Source organism: Megachile rotundata, chromosome 8 (assembly GCF_050947335.1).
Source record: "Megachile rotundata isolate GNS110a chromosome 8, iyMegRotu1, whole genome shotgun sequence".
NCBI classification, from domain to species: Eukaryota; Metazoa; Arthropoda; class Insecta; order Hymenoptera; family Megachilidae; genus Megachile; species Megachile rotundata.
The window spans coordinates 5,753,785-5,779,132 of record NC_134990.1 but is presented as its reverse complement, the minus strand read 5'-3'; the positions used below and the strand labels follow the sequence as shown (position 1 = coordinate 5,779,132).

General features: G+C 28.0%; 2 protein-coding genes and 1 non-coding gene across 3 annotated transcripts; 1 reads left to right on the top strand and 2 right to left on the bottom strand.

Annotated features, from left to right (window-relative positions):
• Positions 1–244: 244 nt before the first annotated feature.
• LOC100876055 (CD63 antigen) lies at positions 245–11,188 on the bottom strand. The gene is made up of 6 exons (XM_012288121.2): positions 10,886–11,188; positions 6,775–6,963; positions 6,494–6,664; positions 6,094–6,315; positions 5,903–5,964; positions 245–3,055 (listed from the first exon to the last, which is right to left on the bottom strand). The coding sequence occupies exons 1-6, from the start codon at positions 10,946–10,948 to the stop codon at positions 3,037–3,039; spliced, it is 726 nt and encodes a 241-aa protein (XP_012143511.2). The 5' UTR covers positions 10,949–11,188; the 3' UTR covers positions 245–3,036.
• A 2,361-nt stretch (positions 11,189–13,549) lies between these two features.
• On the top strand, positions 13,550–23,291 carry LOC100876170 (CD63 antigen). The gene is made up of 5 exons (XM_003704442.3): positions 13,550–13,798; positions 15,609–15,797; positions 20,850–21,020; positions 22,196–22,408; positions 22,920–23,291. The coding sequence occupies exons 1-5, from the start codon at positions 13,721–13,723 to the stop codon at positions 22,983–22,985; spliced, it is 717 nt and encodes a 238-aa protein (XP_003704490.1). The 5' UTR covers positions 13,550–13,720; the 3' UTR covers positions 22,986–23,291.
• TRNAS-UGA (transfer RNA serine (anticodon UGA)) lies at positions 14,888–14,969 on the bottom strand. Its single transcript has one exon. It is a non-coding gene; the product is annotated as a tRNA-Ser (tRNA).
• Positions 23,292–25,348: the final 2,057 nt, after the last annotated feature.

Sequence of the window (25,348 nt, the reverse complement as noted above, 5' to 3'; positions counted from 1 at the left end):
TGCTGTTTTTTGAAAGTGGAATAAGATTTTAGAATTTTTTATATTTAGGATTTTGAGAATTTGGAATTTTGAAAAATAATTCATTACAAGCCACTGAGTTGCACAAATATGGCCATGTTTAAAAGTGAGGTTTTGCCAAAGTTTGGTAAGCTCTTCTTGTTGAATTAAAACTTATGTGATTTTCGAGAAAGAAAAACAGTATGGAGGTTTGAAAATAATTTCAAGGTTTCATAATGAAATATACTTTATGTTTACTTAACATACTTTATTAATATAGATAAAAACTGTACGAACAAGATGTGCTAAAGTGATTGGCTCCTAAAGAATGTTAGTAATATATTAATTAATCAATTCATTAAATTACTAGTAGAAAAATATTGCAAGCGACTAAATGTCACAAAAAATCAATCGTTTACTTCTCACTTAATACTGATACTTTTCTTTTTGATTTTACTACGTTAACATCAGTCTTTTTTCCTTTGTTAGCCAATCATTAAAATGTAAAACATTTAAATACAAATCATGGTCATTATGATTTACAATTTTTGTTGAAACAATTACATTAGTATATTATCATTAAATGAGAATGTTTTCTTTTCATCGAATGTTAAAACTTTATGATTTAACACGTAATATGTCCCCTATGCGTAACTTCTAATATAATTTAAAATTACATACCTAACATCAAAATTACTTTAACATGAATATTCTATTCGTGTATGTATTTATGCAACTGACGACGAATTAAAACATTATATAATTTCTACAATAGAATAAAAAATGCAAAGCACAATCAAACAAAATATTAATAAAAGATCTCATAACTTAAAAATGAACAATTAACTAAAAGAACAAATATTACATATTGAACTGTTAGCTTAAAGGAGCGAACATTTGTAAGTGCTTCATTTTAATTAAAATAATTATTTTAATTGATTATTTTGGTTCATGTTAAGAGGTTAATTAATGATTTAAATACATTGCAAAACATTAGGCACACCTTAATGTTTCAGTATTATTTATTAAGACGTATATACTAATTCTCTTCCTGTCTGATGTTTCATTATTTAATGCATTGACTGTCACGCAGTAATTATTGAATATTTTATTATAGGGAAAACTATATTAATATTGACACTGTACTTATCATTGTCACATTCAAATTTTGAAAAGATTTATGTTAGATACATGTCAAATATGCATTTATTTTTTAACATAGTATACTTCTAATTGGCAACGTTATACTTCATCTCTATTTATCAAATTAATATAAAATTAATATGGTGCCAAGTATTGGTACATGTAGCTTCATTGATCATGCTGAACGTGCCAATGATGCTTATACAATATATTTCATAATGAAAGATTTTTTATTAAAATAACGGTTCTCTTATTTTACAGTTGCTATAAGTTAATTTTCACATTTTTTAATGCAACATATAAACTTGCAAAATATGTCTAAAACCTTTAAAACAGAGTTTTAGATTATGGTGTCAATTTCTATATAATTTACCCACCATGACTTAAAATTTTTGTAAAAAGTGAAGCACCACTCACATTTGAGTGACTTGACAGTCAAAGCATTAAATACTATTGAAACCTCGCTTATTTAAATTAGGCTTTTACATGTTTTCTTCGATAAAAAATAGAATAACAATCATACAGAAAATTCTAAGAAGCTGCATTACATTTATAATCTAAACTTCCTATAGTCTGGTTCACAATCAGTTTGATTAATCAATTAAATGTTTAAATACGTTGAAAAGTAAATTACGCTAAAGTAATGAACTACAGAAGCTTAAAAATATACCAGCTAAAAAATGAATTATTTACAACTATACTATGAAGTTAAAATATAAATATATATATTATTGAAATTGTGATCATTTATGATGAGAGAAATGATTGTTATTATAATTGAATTATTTAAAAATTTATCAAATAATTAATTTCTTTTTCTTATGTTTAATTCTATCTGTTTTCTTTCTATATTAAAATATGCGAGATTTCAAAATGAAGAAGAAACAGAATTGCAATTATAATTACAATAATTACAATACAATCTGAACAATCGACGCAATGCCATAAGTTTGTAATTTTATTTCGCAAAGCTTGTAATACTTTTGGAAGCTATTCTGCGTGAAGAATAAAAAAAATTTGTCGTCGCAAAATTTTTTTATCTTTCGTGCCAGATCGTTGAATTATTTTGTTCCATCCAGGAAATTAGAATTTTGGTCCCAACTTAATTTATATTCTTTAAAGTTACGCTATCAAAAAGTAATTAATACTGTCAAGTTTCGTATATTCTTTTAAATACTTTTTGTTTGTTTTTTTTTTGTTTTTTGTTATTTTTATTTCTAGGTTTCAAATAATTTTGCAGAATGCAAATATAATTCTTTTTTTTTTGTTAATACTAAAATTATGCAAATTGCACCTATATAAAAGAGCATAGTTATTTTAAATACAATTTGTAAAATTACTTAAAAATACTTTCATGTTTATGGTAAATGTGCTGATAAAAATTCTTTTTGTCAAGATCATTAGTTTGTTGTATAAAGACGTTCTTTTTTAAACACAGAATTTATAATTTGAAGCTGGGAAAAAACATCTTATATTAAACAATAATTATTCAGTGTACTACATGCACTGACGACAATGTGAACAAATTAAATAAATTTTTTAATACAACAATCAAAATTTAAAATTAAGGCACAGTATAAGCCTTTTAGACTGGGACGAATGTAGAAATTAAATATATTCTTCCAATCCTTTTCTCATTCTTATACCATGAGCTTAAATTTCATATATAACATAGTCTAAGAAACAGAAGTTTGGTTTCAACCATTTGGCAGATAATGGCAGTACATTGAATTATATTCTCCAATACTCTGATTTGTTCTTAAACTAGGCTGCAGATGAATATTCGTTAGGCTATGGCCAAGTTCTAAGTAAATGGTCTTGCGACGACTCTAGAATTATTCGCTTAATGAATGCACGACGAATAATATTTTATAATGCCTCCTAATGGGTGTTGAATCAGTGCGCTGCAGTTTCGCTGGAAGTAGAAATTAATTAAGTCACCTGTGACAATGTGTACTTTCTGATAGATTACATTGAATGCCTTTTTCGTGGCGAAGCGAGAGGTGCACAATTTATGCTTTCCAAAGTAAGAAATTTTGATAGAACGTCAAGATTTTTAAATTATTCAATTATCAATCATGTAATTATTTAATCATCTTTATGAATGTTCAATTATGTTTTAGTAGTATAAACTCAAATTCTAAATAAAATTTATAATCATGTACTAACACTAAATACAATACAGTCTTACTATACGGTCTGTTAAGTGAGTTTCAGTCATCATATATTTTCAAATATAGAAATTTGAAAATTTCAAACATTTCACAACCAAGCACTTTATATAATATTTCTAATAACTTTTGTCCAGGACGATATAGCAAGACTCCATTGTATTATGGTTATTATTTTTTTTTGTAACATTAACTGTTAAAGTTTCTTACAAAAATTACAATTTTATTAGAAACAATGGACAATGGAAGTATTCCCATTTTTTTTGCAGCGATATAACAAAGACAAATAGATTGCCTTCAAATTATCTGTTTATAACTTCTTTCAAGTTTACATTAACATAAGTACTGTTTTTTTAAATTGTACATAGAAGATAATTAAATTGTATGTATATACGATATAAATTATTAATTGTTGAGCTCTGCTCGTAATAACATTTCAAATAAAAGTTTGTGCAAAACACTTAATGCAAAACCATTTTCAATTTATTTGGAAACAGAACAAAATGATAAAAAACAACGTATTAAATGAAGTATCATATTATTACTAAACAATTATAGTGTTTGGGTTACGAGACGGGTACAAAAATTACTGCTAAAAAAGGACAAAATAGTTAATAAGGAATTTGATAATCCTTTTTTAGAAAAATATTAGATAGACATTATAGGAAATTAAATGAAATTATTCTGTCGAATAAGTGTCTTATATCTTAAGTGTATGCTAATTAAGAAACTAAAATATTTATAACTCTTAATTTATTAGTCATGTACCACCAAATTCCAGTCATTAAAAACATTGAGACAGCCAATAATCACATCTTTCAATTTAAGTCTAATATTCTTTTTGTCTATTAAACCTTGTGGAATTTGTACTTGAAGAATTATTTATAAAATATATAAAATATTCAGAATAATTTACTCAACTAAGAGTCAACTCTAAAAAGAACTAATTATCACAATAAAAAATTATACAAATGCAACTTCTGGTTACGTTTTATCAAATATATGTTTTATCAACACAAAAAAAGGAAGATGAAACAATATTTTAATACAAATATTCATTTAGCCTTCAATTAAATGGAAATACTTCTAACATTTAGAGTCCACATTATGGAAAGCATAAATATTAAAATTAAGTTTATAAAGAATCATACAGCATCAGTGTTAATTGAACACAGTTGTTTATTAATAGCATTGAATTTGTATTGGTGCATAAAACATACTGTTCGAAGTACATTCCAGTGTTCTCGAAATTTGTTAATATACAACTGTGCAATCATATCATACTGTTATGTTTACTGCTTATAATAATAAATAATTTATTGTGTCAACATTATGTAAATTTTATATGAACAATGGAACACCTTTTTATTTCTTAGATAAATAGAGATATTCTTAAATCATTTTTCTGTGACAATCATTTATCTTCCTGTTTTAGATACAATGATTTAATCAAGTAAAAGACATAACGGTACTGACCATGACTAATACAATACTTTTTTGCTGATTTTGTCAAATTTACGACAAAAACATTACAACTTAAAGAAAGCACTGATAAATAAATTAACAGAAATTAAAGAGCGTAATTAGAAACGTATAATAAATACTATGCTTATTTTGCTTAACGATTAAACCATAGTACCTTTTCAATATATTATTTCTTTTTAATTAGAAATTATATTATTTGCATTAATCTTATCTTTGTTTGGTATTCTTTTAAATTTTATCTATAATTTAAACGTTAACAAATTAAAAAAATACCATACAAATACCATTAAAGTTACATTATTTTTAACAGAATTATAAAAAAGCTTAAATTCAATATAGAGAACTAATAATGTTTGCTTAATACTTTTAACGATTATGGTAATTTTTAACGTAATGTTAATAAAACATTAAATACTACACATGGATATTCAAGATTATGTTCCATGATAAAATTATATATAACTAGTAACGGAAAGCATATGAATATTCATGTATCCAACTTTGACATCTTAATATATATTTGTTTTTGGTTTATAGTTATTAATTTCTTTCATGCACAGTTTATAAACAAAGTATAACAATTTCTTTCCATTGACATAGAATAAAAGCGATCAGTCTTTAAAAAACAGTCATAAGGACACCTTACTGCACAAAAGTGTTTCTTTCAGTTGACATGAAAATTATGATCATTGAAATAGAATTAACGTAAAATTCAAGATGAAAATGTAATACCACTAACATTATTATCATTACTAATATTATAGTAATGACAGTAATGGAAGTAGTAACAGTAGCAGTAATAACAGTAATAGCAACATTAACAATAGTAATAACAGAATTGAACGTGATTATTTACACATACATAATGAAGTATAAAACAGTGTTTAATTGAGTTGATAATATTACCGATAACAAGAATTTTTGTATGTTTTTTGTGCAGCATGATAAAAAGATACATAATGTGCAATTTGTGCAATATTTGATTACTTAAAGGAAAACATAGGAAGAGTTGATGCATGAATATGTGAAACAGAAAGAAAAAGAGCGTATTTTCAAGTCTGAGTGCAATTTTTAGACATTTAGATTGTAGATATCTGTCTGCTTACACAGTCTGGTACTCGCGGCGTATTGAACGTGCTAAACAGCAAGCAAAGATTACTCCAATTAACTGAAAAAAACAAATTTTATATTACCTGAACTCTTATACATTTTGATTAAAATGTTTATAATTATTTCGCCATAAATTAATATTGTTGATATCATATTTATATTTTTATAACAAAAATCAAAATATTACCTGAATAATAGCAATACCAATTCCAACGCCACCCAAAGTTAGAGCATTACTTTCAATAGCATTCTGAAGACTTATCATACAACCATCTCCATATACATGAATTGAATTTGAATCACATGTATTTCCTTGTGGTACCTCTTTACAACAAGAATTTGGTACAGTATTGTCTGGGAATCCAGCACGAGCCCAGTCATTTGCATCAATCATTCCACAACATTTTAACTAAAATTTGACAATTTATGTGCATTATATAATTAATGGAGGTTCAAGCTTAATTATTATGGTTAATGTTATTACAACAAACAGTGGTAGATAACATACTTAAATGGTTATTTAAATATTTTTTAATTAGAAATTTTGTTAATGCATTTAATAGAATGATGTTATTATGAACACTTACATCATGTTGCATGATATCCCAGGATTTATGGATATCTTCATCAGTTAAATATTCTCCCATAGTGGTATTCAATCGATTTGCTACCATTGTACTAACTTCTCCTTGCATCATATATCCAGCAATACCAGCACCAAGTTCCATTGCAAAGATTACAAGAAGTAATACAGAGAACTGCACACAAAGTAAAAGGAGATATTAATTTCAATTATTCTTTAAACCATATTTAGTACAATTAAAAAGGTTTGTTTTAAATGAATTTTTAAATATTAACTGAACATTACCGTTATTATCATACAATGATTTTCTTTAACAGCACCACAGCAACCAAAGAATGATACAATAAATACAACAACTCCTACTACTATCATTAATACTGGTGCTGCAAAGAACCAACTATCCATAAAATTGTTGTAACCACTGTAAACCACAAGAATCACAGTACCAACTGCGATAAATACAATTCCAGTTATCTGTAACAAAAGAATTTATATAAATTTATACTTACAATAATTATATTAACTGTAGTAGAGATAGAAAATATGGTTTATGAGAATATGTATGACATTGTTTCATTTAGTTATAATGTAGGACACTACTTGCATGTTTGACATAGTATAACTTAAACCAATATTACACGATTGATATTTCTAAAGATTGTTTTATAAAAATAATACACAGTGAATGTTACATGAATATTACTATCATAATTTTATTTTGACATAATTTACTTTTAAACAATTTCAACTCTTTATTATACCATTTCGTTAAATGACAAAATATATCTAGTCCATTATAGAAGGCAGGAAGATTGGTAAACATTTAAGAAGGAATGACAATATAAGGTTCTGGATTCATTAGGCTAATATTGTACATGGATATATTAAGATGCAATTTAATACAAATGTTTAAATATTAAATAACTGAATTCCAAGCTTAATCCTAAAAGCATATAGCTCATAGACTAAAACAATTATTAATTTAACATCTAAGAATTTTATCATGACACTCTAAATCTAAACTTAATCGAAATGTGCTAATTTGTAATTCACTAGAAAAGTTTATTTTTTAACTGAATTCCTGCTATCCCATGTCTTTCTCACCACTATGAAGTTTCAAGTAAGTTCAAAAATTAGTTTTGACCATTCATGGTTTTCAAACTATTGAAATTTACAGGATATTAAGTTAAGTTTGATATGTAAGTTCCATCATATGATATTTAAGTTCTTATATACAATTTTTTAAGAAAAGAAACAAGTGAAAAACAAAAATATATTAAATTTAAAAGACTAAGAAATATTTTATGGATCTCACAGTATTATAATGAATAATAAATAATAAAAGAAACAAGATTATAAAAAATTATTAACAATGTTCAATTCATTCAGTTCTATGTCTTTAGGAGGAAAGTATTCATTAAACAGAAAAAGCTTACATTACATTTCACTGTAAAATTAATTTTGATTTTAAAAAAACGTCGTCTATTGTCCAATTGCATATGGAATTATTTATAGTTAAGATATGAAACAGCAAAAAATGCAGGTGACCTTTATTTGTCACTTGTATTTATATAATGGTGCAATGATTAGTGAATTGTCAGACTCACAATAATAGTTATGCTAACTTCAGTGTCTATAATATATTATCAAGGATTAATAATAAAGGGTCTAGCAGAACAAGATGGTCAAATGTGTCTTTGAGCCAAATGAAACTTGCAATGTCATTCGATAGCATGTCTAAAAAACACACCAAGTTTTAATCCTTCATCTCAACTTGTGGAGTAGCATCAGAAAAAAATTGAAATTGCAATTTTTACTTTGTTTTTCCCATTTAATGACACTCAAAAAATATATCAATTAATTCTATTTTATGTTTTTACTCTTAGTAGTATCGTACAGCAGGTACCTATACAAGTACAACAAACAGGCATTAAAGATAATAACTTTAATAACATATCAGTAGCTTATTATACAACAATTATATCCAATTTTAGCATTTTTAAGTGAACCAGGTTTAGAAATTCAATAGTACTTTATATTGTATTAAATAAATACTTTATGCATTATATTTATTATGTTATATATGTAATACAATTACAATAATTTACAGCTAAATTTCACTTATAATTAACATATTAACGTATAAGTAAAAGTATTTAATTAGCAATATAAGTTAGAATTTATAAAATTATAAACAGTTCTCTAATTAAAATACCAGATCTCAGAATATACAATAAATAAAAACATTATATTTAACAAATTTAAAAAATAATTAAAAACTATGCATTTTATATAAAGTGTCAAATCTCACAGATGGACATTAAGCCATTAATATCTGACGTGTCATTGAGATATGTGAGATCAAATTAATATATGATATAACACTGATTTATTTTTATACCAAAGGAGAAGTGAAACACATACAATAATTTTTTGGCACATTTGAACATCCACTGACTAGTATAGGTCTTATCACTAATTTACATTTTAAAAAACCTATCCTCATGCAATTATAGTTTAAGTTCAGCTTCTGGAATTTTTAGCTTATCAAGAACTAAATTAGGTAATAAGTAAGCATATTTTTAATGCATCAACACAGAAAGTATTAGAATTTTTTGTTGCTAGATTTACCATGAATCATACTTTTACAAATTTTGTAAAAGTCCAAAGTCGAAGTTCCATAGCACAAAAATTTCAATATTCCAAATTTTCACAATTCTAACATCTTAAAATCCCATCATTACATAATTTCAAAATCCCAATGTTCTAATGTTAAAAAATTCCAAACTTTTAAATTTTGAAAAATTTCAAAGACCCAGTATTCTAACATTCAAACATTTCAATGTCTCAATGCTGTAACGTTCCAAAAAATTTCAAAGCCACAGTATCGTAACATCAAAAAATTTCAAAGCTCAAAATAAAAAATTATTAGATTAGTCTCAAAATTGCAAAAATCCACAGTCCCAAAGTTTTATAACTATAAAATCCTAATTTCAAGATTTCAAAATTCTAAAATTTCAAATTACAAAATTTCGAAATTTCAAAATTTATTGTTGGAAAATTCCAAAATCTTGAAATCCAAAAATAGAAATGTTACAAAATCCCAAATTTACATTTAAAATTCCTAAAATTCAAAAAATTGCAAAATTACAAATTCTCAAAATCCACAAAATTGCGAAGTTTCATTTACAATTTCATTCAACTGCCTATTATTTTGAATTATACACACATATATATACAGAAACACCAAAAAGTTTGAAATATATATTTAGGACATCTAAACTTCTTAATCTGACCCTGTCCGTGTTTTCCCTAAATAGATGTTTTGGGATTCGGAATACAGGTATTCAAACTTTTAAACAGATTTACGATCTTGCTATATCGAGGCTGAGACTATACGCTATATAACTGTCCTCCCACTCCGTATACCTTTCTAAGACCATGTCTATATACGTACGTTTCCGTACCGTCTCTTTAGACAGGTCGAATCTTTTCCTCCGAGTTTTTTAATTTATTGCTATCGAAAACGCTTGTTTGCTTTCCTGGTGATTCATCTTCTAGGAATTCGTATCTAATTTTAAATCATTTTTAATCACTCTTGCGCCATTTGTTAATTTACATGACAAGTGGTTGTGTAAATTACACCATAATTAAATGACTCTATAAAGTCTTTTGATAGATTTAGAATTATTTGAAGGTATTAAATTTAAATTTGTTGAGTAAATATGAACGAATTATAATTTTTAATAAATATATTAAAAATGGCTTGAAAAAAAAACAACTTTTTCTTAAAAACAGATCAACTCTATCGTTTTAAAGGTGTGTCAAATAATAAAAACGTCACGGTAAAGTAACCGAACAAACGAACTTTCTGGGGTATCTAATTAACTTCACAATAAAATAAAAATATATTGATTTTTCAATTTACACAAATTTTATAAACATATGATATAATATATTTACAGCTATATATGTATAAGATTTATATACAACATAAACAACACATTCCATTCACCTGGTCTCAGGTACACGTAACCCATGAAGCAATAACTCATTTCGATGTATTTCAAATAAAATAACGAATTAATTTTTATACATATTTTGCAAAACTTCTACAGTTTGTAAACAAAAATTTTTGAACATAGAAGTAAGAATGAAAGGAAATGTCATTTATCAAAAACTTTCAAATAAATAAGACGTGCATAACAAAATATTTGTACCACCGAAATTATAACTGAAAATAACATCTAAAAACTATAAATTAAATATTTTCTCATTTTGATTCAAACAACAATTAGTAAATCTTAAATATGAGTATAAGAAAAAAACAATATTAAACACAAGAAAAACGTATACAAAAGGTGTATAAATCGTAAATACAACATGGAGAACTCACCGCGAATATCAAGTTGAAGAGAAACGTTAAATATTTAACGCAAGCCATTCCTCCGGACACCATTTTGCTGAATTCACTGTTAACTGTTGTCGAGAAAAATACGATTGACCACAAAACTTGTTAATAGTAGCACAGAAAAACAGAACGAGTGCTGTATGCGTCGTTTATAGGTATTTCGTTGAAGCAATGTATAACAGGTCAGACGCACTTCGATAGCTCACTGAGGAATAGCCGTATTTTCATCAGTCCACCCTGGCTGATTTGGATGCGCGCGCACCTTCCCAATAATTTACTGAGAATCGACTACGTTTATCACACAGAACTATACCTTTCCAATTTTAACTTTTTAATATTTGAATCTATGAATTAATAAAATCGATTGTTATTTATTTATTGTAACAGTCATTGCATGCAGTTAGAAATATTTTATTATTATTATAACCGCTGTTTGAAATAAGTTATTATATTGAATGGGTCACGTAAGTTCATTATTTATGTTTGTTTAGTACTTTATTTCTTGTAATTCATGCCTACGTTCATGTTGAAATAATGTTAATTTGTGGTTTTGTTAGTTTTATTTATTTCATGCTTTGAAACAATATAGTGTATCAGTTTGCATTATATTTTACAAAACATGTTCATCATCAGTATTTAAATGTTTTCAATAAATACTGTTCGTTTTATACATTTAAAAATTTCCAAGTTACCAAAGACAAACTTCTCAATCTTAAAATTCACTAATTTTCTTCAATACAAATTTTTATTCAGCCCAAATAAAGAAACGTTAAATATATAAGTTTGCATACATTACAGGTTATTAAAATTTTGATTAATATTTAAATAAAAAATTTATATTGTCTTGAAATATTAAATACATATACAGTATAAGTTAAGCAATTAAAATAAACTGTTAGTTGTCTAAAATCGAAGAAATGCAATATATCTTGCATTTGGCAATATTTTATTAAAGTTGAAAATAAAGTACAGAATATACATTTGAAACAGGGCACTACTTATAATGATACGGCCCTGAGCACGTACAATGCAACATCGTCGACTCTGCACCTTTTACATCATAGAATAACGGTTTAATCTTGCTATTGATTGCCATATTTACATCGACATTTGCAAAACTCCACTATAATTTATAATGCAAATGATATTGTGATTAATTTTTCATATTTAATACACTTTTAACTTTCCGACTGTAGATGATAATTTTTGAACTTATACCTTCCATTATTTCAAACATTGCGACTTTGAAATTGTTAAGATACCAAAAAAATATTTTTCTTACGTGTAATAAAATGTAAAATTATAAAATTTAAAATTAATGTAAAATATAAAATTGTAAACGTAACAGCGTTTAATTATGAAGATTCATATTTTTTAATTACAAATTTTTTCTTGAACGACACGTGTTTGTAATATATTTTTAATTTTCTTTTACTGTACTTATTACAATAAATTATGGTTATTATAAACTGCGGAAGAAATAAAGTTATTATATTTTAGTTTTAAAATGGAGCGTAGTAAAACGTAAAAGATTCTAGCAGTTGCAATGCGATGCGTGTGTAGTTCAGTCTATCCTTATAATCTCTTAACATTGATTCCTTGCATTATAATAGGAACGATGCATTGCATGTCACCTGCTCTAGTTCGATACGACGCTTACCTTATGATTATTATCGATTTAAATTTTACTTTTTCTTTGTACTAACCATATTTATTCTTCAGAATCCCTCGTAAACCAATGAATCATATTACAATTACTTTTAAATTAGTATGCACGTTAAAAAATATAAATTGATTTGCGTTTGTTGTCATTTAATTTTTAAAATAATATCAAACTAAATTATTATCTGAATAAGTTGAAAGCTATGTTAAAAGAATTGACAATTAATTATTAAAATTTTTAATGATTTAATCTATATGTATCTATTTTAAATAACAGTAACAATTGTATATTACATACATTGTGTGTATGGACATGTACACCTGTATGTTTGAACATAACCTATGTTGCGCAATATTTTTAACGAATTATTCTTATATAACCTGTATAAAGAAAATAAAAGTGGTTTAAGTAATACACTATACATTTATTAGTGCATTTATTAATTTTAACAAGGTTTGCAATTATTGATGTAATTCAAAAACCAATATAGCAATTATCACAATAATTATAAAAAATATTCACTTCTGTATTGTTTGTATGCAAATAAGATATAAGATTATTAATCTGTCATTCTTAGTAATTAAAATCTGTGAGTATTTTACAATAAAACAATCTCATTTATTATTAATATTAGTATTTTAACTATAATATTGCAACACAATTTTTAATTAACATAAGAAACTAAAGTATCATTGCAGTCAAGAAACGTATTATGACATACACAAATTTGAATAAAAATCATGAAGATACGATAGTAAAAAGGAAGTATAGCATACAATTTTATAAATCTGTAAATAATTAATTTTGGTTTTATTTTTATAGTTTTTAAATTCTCTTATGCAATTGTGATTTCATTCGATAGAAAGTTTTTAATTTGAACGAGGGAAGTCAGAATTGGGATGACGAAAAATGGAAAAAAAATTGCGGTTGGTAACCTTTGAAATTTCACAACCTTGGTTAAGAGCATTATATTCGCGCATGCGCGGGCACACGCAGCCACGCGATAGTCTAAAAGTAGTGAATTGTCGTTGTGTTCTTGGCCGGTTTGTGCGCCTTTTTTTAATGTTAAAAAACTAGATAAAAACGTAGCGAATTGGTATTTTTTTATCTGTTGCAATCGACAAATACTATTTAATTTACACTGTCAGTGATTAGTAATGGTTAATAATATGAAATTATCTATCGGTTCACGATGTGTCAAATATCTCATGTTTGTCTTCAATCTGCTCTTTGTTGTAAGTAACATTTTCTTCCTTATCTTGACTTTGTTATCTTGCTATTTAAATCCTGTTAACGTATTTTTTGTAGAGAGTTATACTTTAAATTCTTAACATATTTAATAAAGTTTAACGTTACATGCATATTAATGTACAAGAAATAACAAACTTGTGATTTTAAATGATTTCTACCTGAAGGATCATAAGAGAAACGTGGAATGTTCTCCATATTTCGGATGTTTACATACATTTTTTAAAATTGTAAATTTATTATGAATTTTGTTTGTGTTACACTGTCATTGATAAATGACAAAATTGCACATATGTGAATAATGAGTTATATAGAAAGATTATTAATCTTTCTACAAATTTTACTAACCTCCGTATAACCTAAATATTGGTACAAAATCGATATAGATTCTAGATCCTTACGGATGCTGTAAGAATAATGTAGGTCTAATATGAATTAAAATTTGGAATGAAATGTAATTAAGAATGGGAATAACCGTTCGTCACAACGAAGTAGTCTGTTTTCCTGTTGATCATTTTATGCGTCATACAATATTCGATATATCGATGCACATTATATATACACGTATATTTTTACGTCTTGTTTACACATATACTCTTATATTTATCATTAGTTTTATCGAAGTAAACACATTACAATTATTTTTATACCTATTATAAATTTACCTTTAAATTTATTAAAAGGTTCAGAAAAATTTATAAACGTTCAAATACGTATACATATAAGTGATAACTTCCTTTAATTTTTTATGCTTATTTCAGTTGAAGAGGGCGTAACATTCAGTGATATTGTGTTCCTCAGTATAGTTAACGAAAAAAGAAACTAAAAAATTTTCGTTCTTACAGAAATATTTACTTTTTCATAAAAATGCATTTTAAATAAAACAAAATACATTTGCCATTAATATTTTAACAAAACAAATATTTAATTCATCTTGCGTTTCGCAGATATGAATATAAAGAGAAATATGTTGTTAATTAAGTTAAATATAAGTATTTTTATAAAGAAAGATAGATATATGAATATAAGAATGAAAATTAGTTTTGTGATGTTCTTTTTTAAGAAAAAAAAAAGTTCGCTGCGGACAGGATTCGAACCTGCGCGGGTAGAACCCAATGGATTTCAAGTCCATCTCCTTAACCGCTCGGACACCGCAGCAATTGAAAACGAATTTCTTTTAAAGCGTATATAAGACGTGTACAATCGGAACATGAAAAAATATTCATACGTTACCTTTCATTATTATTTTAGTTACTTTATTTAATTAATTATTTTTAATAATAACTAAAACAATATTTTAAATAAGATCTTGATTGATTAAACATGTATGATTTATAAAATACTTTTACATTTGTTTATTATCTATCGAAATAAAATTAGTCATTATAATATTCGATACAATTTCTCGCATGTTAACGAGTGTGAACGATACGTATAAATTTACACTAGACATAATTATTTAAAGTAGTATTTCTTTAAACTATGGCTTAGCCTCATTTCACCCATCTCGGTAATTTCTAAAGATTCTCTCGGCACCTAAAAAACACTTAATCTTATTTTCTGCTGATCCTATTTCTCATGTAAACAGAGGTAATTGATTTGACCCTATTAGCATGCTAAAATAGAACGTTTAAATAGATATTTATTAATGCAGATATTAGCGGATATCATTTACGTTTATCTAAGAACTATTTTGAAATTCAATAAATTTAATTATGTCAAACATAAATCATATTTATACTACAAATTGATTACATCGTTAAAAAAAAATGGTAAAAAACGTATTTTCATTTTCAGATAACGGGAATAATTTTATTATCTATTGGTGTCGTGTTTCATGGAGTTTATCACAATTATCAGCATTTCTTGGATAATAAATTCTTGTCAGTTCCTTCGCTGCTCATCGCAATCGGTGCAATTATCTTTCTCATTGCCTTTTTCGGATGTTGCGGCGCCGTTCGTGAAAATTACTGCATGATTGTTACGGTAATTATTTTCACACTATTATTAGATATTAGTTATTAGATATAAGTGATATTCACGTTTTCAAGATTATGATTTCAGGTCAGATCAAAAAGGAGCAAGACAAGACATCAATTTTCAAATTTTTTAAATTTGAAAAATTTCCGAATTGCAAATTTATTGATTTAATAATTTTTTATTAATTACAAATTTTAATTACAAATCTTTAGAATTGTAAATTATTAATTTACAAATTCTAAAACTGGGAACTTCAGACAAACTTGAATAAATTTAAAAACTGCCAAATTTATATATTTTCAGAATCACAAATCTTTTAATTTTTAATTTTTGATTTTTCGAATTTTGGAATTTGTAAATATACCAAGTTTAAGATTTTCCATTTTAGAATTTATGAAATTTTAAACTTGGCAAATTGAGAAATTTAAAACTTCTTAAAGTTTGAAATTTACAAATCTGAAAATTTTGAAAGTCGCAGTTTTCAAATTGAAAAATTTAGAATTTGTCACCATTTAAGATTCAAACTCTTAAATTTGAAAGTTTTAGGAATTCAGAAATTTTTAAACTTGCAAATTTATAAATGACTAAATTTTGAATTTTTAAATTTTCCAATAAAAAAGTTGGGAAAAGTCCAAAAATTTTTAATGTACAAATTTTCAAACTGAAAAATTTAGGACTTTTTACATTTTAGAATATACAAACTGCAATTTTTTAATTATTTAATTTATATTATTTATGCAAATATATACAAATTTATCAATTATGAAATTAAATTGGTAAATTTATGAAACTTCAAATGTTGAAAGTTACAAAATTAAAAATTTTTATCTCCTTAAATATTCAAATTTTTAAATTGAAAAATATATATTGCATAGAGAAATTCCATTCCAAATTATACATATATGGCCATTTCACAATTTTTATTATTGTTATAGCTCTGTTTCAGGCCATTGTTGAAGGCGAGGAGATTCGTGGATGAATAAAGTCTCGTAATAACAGAAAAACTATTTATTCAAGAACGATTACAAAATTATAGTCAAATTACGTGAGGAAAATTAGAGAACAAAATTGAATCGAAACATGCGAATACAAAAAGAAATAATTAATGGTGATTAATACCGTTAGATGGAGACAAATGTTAAAGTTAATTCGTGGATCGCTTTTACCTCCAATACTTCCCCTCAAGACACGCATTAATTCGCACGTTTTAGCAGGAAATCGCTCGAAATCGAATTTGACATTCCATATTTCTTCAGAGCCTTGTCCAATCGGTTAGACCACCACTTTCCAGCCTGTCGTAGACCGTATAGAGATTTCTTGAGACGACAAACTTTGTCCCCAGACGATAGTTCCTTTAACATGCGTTGTGTTTTAATTTTAATTTGACTATTTTTACCTTCTGACTCGATAAGTGATTCCAACGCTTCATTTAACATTTTAGGCGGTGACATAAATATTTCTTCATCCAATACACCATTCAAATATGCTGTTGTGACATCAAGCTGTTCAATAGCCATTCCATAACGCGCTGCTATAGCAATTAAAAGACGAATAGAACTTAATCTAGCTACAGGAGCAAATGTCTGATTAAAATGAATTCTCGGACGTTGTGAGAATCCCTGAGCAATAAGACGCGCCTTCCTTTTCTCAATAGTTCCATCCAGTCGACATTTATTTCGTAAAACCATTTTACTCCCGATAACGTCACAATTTTTCGGTCGAGAAACCACTTCTCACGTATCATTTTTAATAACTGACTTTACCTCGGTTGCCATAGCTCTTATCCATTCGTTCACTTTTGGACTGGACATCGCTTGCTTTATGGTAATTTCCGATAAAAATACATAGTTCTCCTCAACATTACCTGCAAGTTCGCTTGGCACTTGAAATAATTTCCGTGGTCTTCCCCTCAAACCAGTACGAAGTATTCTCGGTCTTCCACGTGATCTTCCACGACCTACTCTAGGCGTTTCGTCTGGTCGTTCCTCTTCGACGTTTTGCTCATCTGACAAATCTTCCTGAAAATCGTCAAGTTCATTACACGAAAAATCATTGTTTTCAACGCTGATTGATGGCTTCAACTCAATATCAATTCCGTGAGGCATTTCTTCTTCTTCCGCTTCGTCTTCTTTGTCGAACGTTACTTTTTCATGATCTACAAATCGAGTTCCTTTATTTTCTAGAAATTTAACGTCACGCGCAATTTCTACTTTTCGATCTTTCGGCAACCAAATCCTGTATTCTTTGGAATTATCAGAATAGCCGACAAAGATACCTTCCTTGCAACGCGACTGAAATTTATCTCTGTTAGATTCTCAATTTAAAAGAAATACTTTACAGCCAAAATCCTTTATGTGTCCCACGTCCGGTTTCCGATGCGTCCAGGCTTCGTATGGCGTTTTGTTTACCAAACTTTTAGTTGGACAACGATTCCTAATATAATTCGCTGTATTAACTGCTTCGGCCCAAAAAGATGAAGGAAAACTTGCCTGCAACAGAAGACACCTTGCAGTTTCCAATAAAGTCCGGTTCTTCCTCTCAGCAACGCCATTTTGTTCCGGATTTCTTGCAACAGATAATCTTCTTGAAATTCCGTGTTCTCTCAAATAATTATTAAATTCGCGGCTCATATATTCTCCGCCATTATCGGATTGTAAATATTTAATTTTTTTACCTTTCAAATTCTCGACGAGCTGCTTAAATTCCTTAAAAGCTTCAAAGACTTCGTCTTTTGATTTGAGAAAACGTACCTCAGTCCATCTCGAATGATCGTCGATGAAAGTTACAAAATATTTAGCTTTCCCATTCGAAATAGTCTTCATCGGACCACAAACATCGGAATGAATGATCTCCAGTAAATCAATTTCCCGCGTTGATTTTTTCGGAAAAGGTGTTCGTACAATTTTTCCACGAATACAAATATCGCACTCCTATTCCGATTCACGTTCCGGTAAATCAATTCCTTGTATCATTTTTCTGCGTACCGCTTGGATAAGATCTTTACAATTTACATGTCCCAGACGACGATGCCACGACATTAACGTACCCGGCGCGTTTGACGATGTATTTTGCGAAATAGCATTACACTCGCCGTGTGAATTTCCGCGCACATAATATAATCCGCAGATTTGCTACTAATTTCGTACTTCCGTTACTGTCTGTCACCATGGCTTTAGTAAATGTAACCTTAAAACCTTTATCCGTAATTTTCGCGACTGATAACAAGTTTGTTCGAAGATCCGGCACGTATAACGCATCATCCAACCGAATGTTCTTCTCATTATTATACGCTTTCGTCAAGAAACAAACCGTGCCTCTTCCCGTTATTTTGGTCGATGTACTGTTCGCGAGATTTAATTTTCCGAGACTCGAATATTCGATGTTCGTGAATTCGTTCAAGTTGTTACATAGATGTGAAGTTGCGCCACTATCTATACAACAATTACCGGCATTACTCGAACTGTCTACTCGCAACACTTCATGTTTATCAGTACATTCGAGAAACGTACATAATCCGACATCTTCAGCTTTATTTGCGTTTGATCCGCGATCGTCTTTAAATTTCTTACAATCTGCAGCTTTATGACCGTATTTACGACACCGATGACACTGATATTTGAAATTTTCCTTAACACTTACGTCTTTCTTTTCCGTTGCCTTCTGATTCCGTTCTCGAAAACTTTTATTTACAACCATGACGCCTTGAACGTTGCTTCGTGCGTCGTTTTTACGAGCGTCACTTTCTTCAGTAATTTTGATGCACAGAGTTTTCGGTGATGGCAATTCGTCATGAGACTCAATAGCACAACGAAAATTTTCGAAAGTAGTTGGCAAACTATATAAGAGCATGATTGTTAATAAATCTTCATTTATATGGACTTCCATCTCGCTCAGTTTATCGATGATGTCAAAGAATTTCCGAAAATGTTCACGAACATCTTCGTTTTCATCCATTCGTTGTAACATCAGTTTCTTTAATAATGTGGCATTTCGCGTTGGTCCTTTAGATTGATAAATCTCTTCCAGTTTCATCCACACTTCGCGAGATGTTTCGCAATTTTTAATTGCTTTAATTCCGACTGGCTTATCGACAAAATAATGTCCGATTTTGCTTTGCTGTCGTTTTTTTGTCTATTCCTTCACAGCATTTTCTGACACAATGTCTCCGGCAACGACGTTCGGTTTGTTGAATTCACCACTCACATGTCCACGCATCGTTCTTTATTAGCAAAGCCTGCATTTGCATCTTCCAAGTATCATAATTCTCTTTGTTAAGAGAATCGATTCGTACAATTCCAGAAGTCATGATACCCGTTAACACAAAAAATTAACCGTTTCGAGAAACTATCGATCCGGCTTTTTAATTAATTATTTTCCGTACACTTTTAATTCCGCAATCTTCTGGGCCCATAACCTGTTGAAGGCGAGGAGATCCGTGGACGAATAAAGTGTCGTAATTAATTATGTACAAAACAGAAAAACTATTTATTCAAGAACGATTACAAAATTAGTCAAATTACGTGAGGAAAATTAAAGAACAAAATTGAATCGAAACATGCGAATACAAGAAGAAATAATTAATGGTGATTAATACCGTTAGATCGAGACAAATGTTAAAGTTAATTCATGTATCGCTTTTATCTCCAATAGCCATACAGCGAGACTCCATTTGTTCTGTAATTTTCATTGAAGAAACTTACTATTACTTGAGAACTTTTAATTTATATAACAAGCTAAAAATAAATAAAATAAAATAAGTTTATATAATAGGCTCTCGTTATATTGCCATTCGCACAAACGCGAATCGATGTTCCGCCGATATTATAGCACTGTATAGAACCGTATAAAAGGACCATTATATCCTCAATTACAAAAATTTTTCATTGCTGCAACTAGTAAGTGGGATCGTAACGGGAGTTTATTATAGCATAATCGGACAAATGCCAATGCCGAATAATTTTTACGTATTTTATTTAAAATTTCAGAAGTTCACCTCAAGTGATGTTCAGGCGACTGTTTATAAAACATACAAATAATTTTTCTTTTTTCTGCTTCTAGTTTACATCGTTCTTAGTTCTTGTTTTTATTTTGGAACTCTCAGCTGGCATATCTGGATATGTATTGCGAAACAGAGCATCAACGATTGTTGAAGAGAAGATGATAGATACAATGCAACTGTATAGAAACAACACAGAAATACAGATGGTGTGGAATAATCTTCAGAGCGATGTAATTTTCTTTAATTTTATATTTTTATTATAAGTTCGTAACGTTATCGCTACACCATATCGGAAACGCTCTCGTACATTAAATTGTTTAACTTCATATGTAATAGGACAGCTATAATCTCTATGGTACGCCTACTGTGTTCGTTTCGTGGCAAACGACTATAGTTGTCCTTTGTTAGTAGCGAAAACGTCAATAGCTTTATCTATTTAAATAATTTTCAAACATCGTTATTTTTATATAAATTGTTAAAGACAAAGAAAATTTGACAGTGACGGTTAAATTATATGATCCAAAATTTTTAGCGATAAAAGATTTTGTTAATTTTAGTATTTATCTGTAACACTTTTGAAGCGGTAAACAAGCATTTGTCATAACAATTCCAAATTCAATTTGTATATTAGTACATAAGAGTGGCTAAACGAGCACGACACACTTTTCAAACTTCGGAGAAAAAAAAGTTAATGATGCAAAAAGCTTGTAACTTTAGAAACTTTTTGAAAACTTCAAGTGATCAATACATATTGTCAATGTTTCAGAGTTCTTGAGAACAATATGTACACTCAGTACTATCAGCATTTTACCTATATTTCAACATTGTTAATAAATATTTGGAATTCTGAAATGATGACAGTATCTTATTGTTTGTACATATTATCAATATTTTAATGTTAAGCAACATTAGTGACTCATTTTGTTGCTACAGTTTTGTATCTTGTATAAATGATGTAGAATGGGATATAGTATTTTATAGCTTTGACATATCATTTAAAAAGTGTTCCAAAAGTATTGTTATTTATGTTATAGACTTAATTTCAGGGAAAGTTTACAATTGTAGAGCTAAAGAATATTGTGGGTTTAATACTGCAAACAGTACCTATGAAATTGAAATGTCCTATTACCATAAAATGTTATATTAATAATAAAAGTCATTTACATAGTTTAGCGTAGAACAAAATATAGACTTAATATAATTTTTGTACTAAACTCAATTTAGAATGAAATTACTTGTATCACTGTAAAGAACGAGAAATTTGACATGAGAAATATGTATAATATCATTTTTTAAAGGAATGTATTTAATGAACTTGGATTGTAGGGTTTAGATATGTATTTTTAATTTGCTTTCATTTAACACTGTATATGAGTTATATAAGATAAAATGTTAATTATTGCAGTTTCATTGTTGTGGAACAAATAATGCGAGCGAATGGATGGCCGTTTTGCAATCTATCCCTGCTTCGTGCTGCGATAATCTCGTGAAAGAAGCAAATTGTACCCTTACATCTCCTACTTTACATCCGAACGGTTGTTATGGTGGGTTCCTGTCTTTTATCAAATCCCACGCCGTGCAGCTAGGTGGTGTTGGTATTGGTATTGCAGTAGTTCAGGTAATTATATATTTAGGAGCTAAAGAAATGGTGTATGTGCCTATTTAAATTGGCCCATTCGACTATTGATGATACAAAAAATATTTTACACAAAAATGACGTAATTTTAGGGATCAAATTATTTAATGAAGGTAGCTTCCTTCTAAATACCTATTAATATCCTTATGAACGTGTATAAAAGATATGTAGGCCATTTTTTTAAATGGAATTATATATTTCTTGAACACTGTTCAATGCAGCTCATTGTTCTGTACAGGAAAGTAATTAATTTGCATTTCACTTAATATCATGTGCTTATGTGAATATTTAAAAAGAAAGCTACTTTCACCCGACAATTTCCCCCTGAAATTATGTAACTTCGAAACATTTTTTTATATTGTCAATATTTTTTAAGATATTTGTATGGGTTGATTTAAATACGCCACCTTGTATATTTATGTAACTTAATATTATTTTATGCCAGATACGTCATAAGAATTTCCTCTTAAACGTTGTTTTATTTATTTTGCAGGCAATAGGTATTTGGTTTTCAGTCTATCTGGCACGGTCGATCAAAAACAGTTATGAGAGTGTATGAAGTGTTTCAAGATCTTCAAAGGCGATTACTCATACACAAAATACCTTTAATTGAACCATAATTATAAGAAGAAACATCGTTATATTGTTAATTCCTTAAAAGATAAATTTCATATACAAAATATTTTATATATCCAAAAAATATTAAGGAATCGTGAATTCATAAAGTATATTATATAAATATACTGTGCCAACGTATGCTTCTTTTAAAACATAATGTAAAGGACTTATAAGAATATAATAAAAAAACAAAGAAGACATACTGTACCCAACAACCTTTCTGTGAAATAAAAAATATTTAAATTTATTGTAGTATTGCTGACAAAAACTTCTTATAACTTGGTAACTTATAAATAGTTTACAATTTCTTTTCTTGTATATGCAATTATGCTTACATAATTACACATACAAAAAATTTGAACTGTTTTACAACAATGTATAAACAAGTTTACAACAAACTATTTGACAACATATAATTTGAACTATTTTATATTATAAATTTTGTAGCTACATACTTTCATAATAGATATGGATTTATAAATACAATTTATACATAGCTTACTGCTGTTTCTTATAAGCATTCAATACTGATATGTCCAATGCACTTAAAAAATTACGATTGGTTAATGGCGAGTTTTCCCCCAACTTGTGTAAATTATAGCCACCCTATCAATATTCTCTTGTTGCATCGTAATCTATATCTATTTTCAGTTCCTTCGTCATTGTATCTGTCGCGTGGTTTTAGTGAAATCAGTTTTCTGAAACAATGTTTATATAGAGCAACCTACATAAGTGGGGCAAGCTATAGCTTTAAAACGGTGGAATTTAAATTGCCAATCGACCGTAGTTGCGCTAATTTGCAGTACATTCTGAATTTTATGATCTGCTTGTATACAGTTATGCGAATTCCGAAATCTCTAAATTCTCATATTCAGAATTTCTTAACTCTAAATTAAAAAATCTGTAAGTTAAAAAATTTACCATTCAAAAACAAGGAAGTAATGGAACTTTTTTCTTTCGGGAGACTTACAGCACCTACGCTAATATACGTTAAAATAAACTAAGTACGTCATGAACATCGATTGACGTAGTTATGAATAGCAATTTTCTATAACTGTTTCAGACTTAAAGATTTTTTAAAATTTCAATATCTGCCATTTCCTTGTGTCAATCGATTTTTACGAAATTTTTGTGCGTAAGTTAATCTTTGTAGACTACTTGTAGATCTTTTTATTAAGAATTTACATAAAAAAATTGTAAAATGTGACCTTCACATTCTAAAATGTAAGCTTCAAGGTAACAATGTACTTGTTTAAAAAAAAAATGTGTTGATACATAAGTTAAATAAATATCTACTAATAAAAACGACATAACTTAACTAATTCATATGTATGTTCTTTTTAATACTGCAACACAATAATAAGATTTTTATTAAATGGAACGGATCGACGTTGAACGTGTAACTGATACCGGACAATACTTAGCGAAGTATACGATTGCAGTTTGACATGAAGTTTAGCGTATATATAGTCTGTAATACTTTTTCACGTATGAATAATGAACGTGTGCTGAATTACCCACACTATGATACGCATGAGTCATATGCTGTTTTCACGCATGAGCTTAGAAACCGGTCGATGTCCACTGCTGACCACTTTGAAGCCCTTCACTGTAAATAGATCATTCTTCGAGCAGCTGATACTAGTTGTACAAACAGAGCTGCTTAAGGAATTAAGTTTAGAGCGATCAATTATAATTAATATTTCTACCTGATTACTCATTATTTATTAGCTTGTTTCATATAATGCTCTCTTTACTCTTAACGTTGCTTGTTTATGGATTAATTTAAAATGTAGTTTAATGGTGGATTTAAGCTTTAGCACACCAAGGTGAAATCAACGTTCTGTTTTAAAAGGGGTTAAGGATTCCGTCATTCTTCAGCACTGTTTCTATTTATAACATCTTTTTAAATTTTATTTTCGCAATTCTTACATTATCAAATTTTTAAATTCTAAAATTTTGGAAATTTTTGATAAAATCCAGAAATTTACAGCCTAAAATTTTCAAATTTTGACGCTTCCCAATTTTTTAAATTCGATAAATTGTTAAAATGGACATTCAAATTTTCAAATTTCCGAAAATTTGATTTTTCAGATTTCAAAATTTTTAATTTAAAAATTCTCAAGATCTCCACTTCTCTAAATACACGAATTAATAAATTTAAAAATTTTTTAGATTTCATAATTGAAATCAAATTTACCAATTTTTTAAATGCAAAAATTGTTACATTTCTAAATACCCAAATTTCCGAGATTTACAAATTTTCAAATTCTAAAATTTTCAAATACTCAAATTTTCAAGATT

Bases quoted from the DNA above. Each gene is read 5' to 3' on its own strand.
- LOC100876170 (XM_003704442.3), top strand. From the start codon at position 13,721: ATGGTTAATAATATGAAATTATCTATCGGTTCACGATGTGTCAAATAT. The intron at 13,799-15,608 runs GTAAGTAACATT...TTTCATTTTCAG, and splicing joins TCTTCAATCTGCTCTTTGTT to ATAACGGGAATAATTTTATT. The intron at 21,021-22,195 runs GTAATTTTCTTT...TAATTATTGCAG, and splicing joins GGAATAATCTTCAGAGCGAT to TTTCATTGTTGTGGAACAAA.
- LOC100876055 (XM_012288121.2), bottom strand. From the start codon at position 10,948: ATGGTGTCCGGAGGAATGGCTTGCGTTAAATATTTAACGTTTCTCTTC. The intron at 6,964-10,885 runs GTGAGTTCTCCA...CTTTTGTTACAG, and splicing joins TCTTCAACTTGATATTCGCG to ATAACTGGAATTGTATTTAT. The intron at 6,665-6,774 runs GTAATGTTCAGT...CTTTGTGTGCAG, and splicing joins ATCATTGTATGATAATAACG to TTCTCTGTATTACTTCTTGT.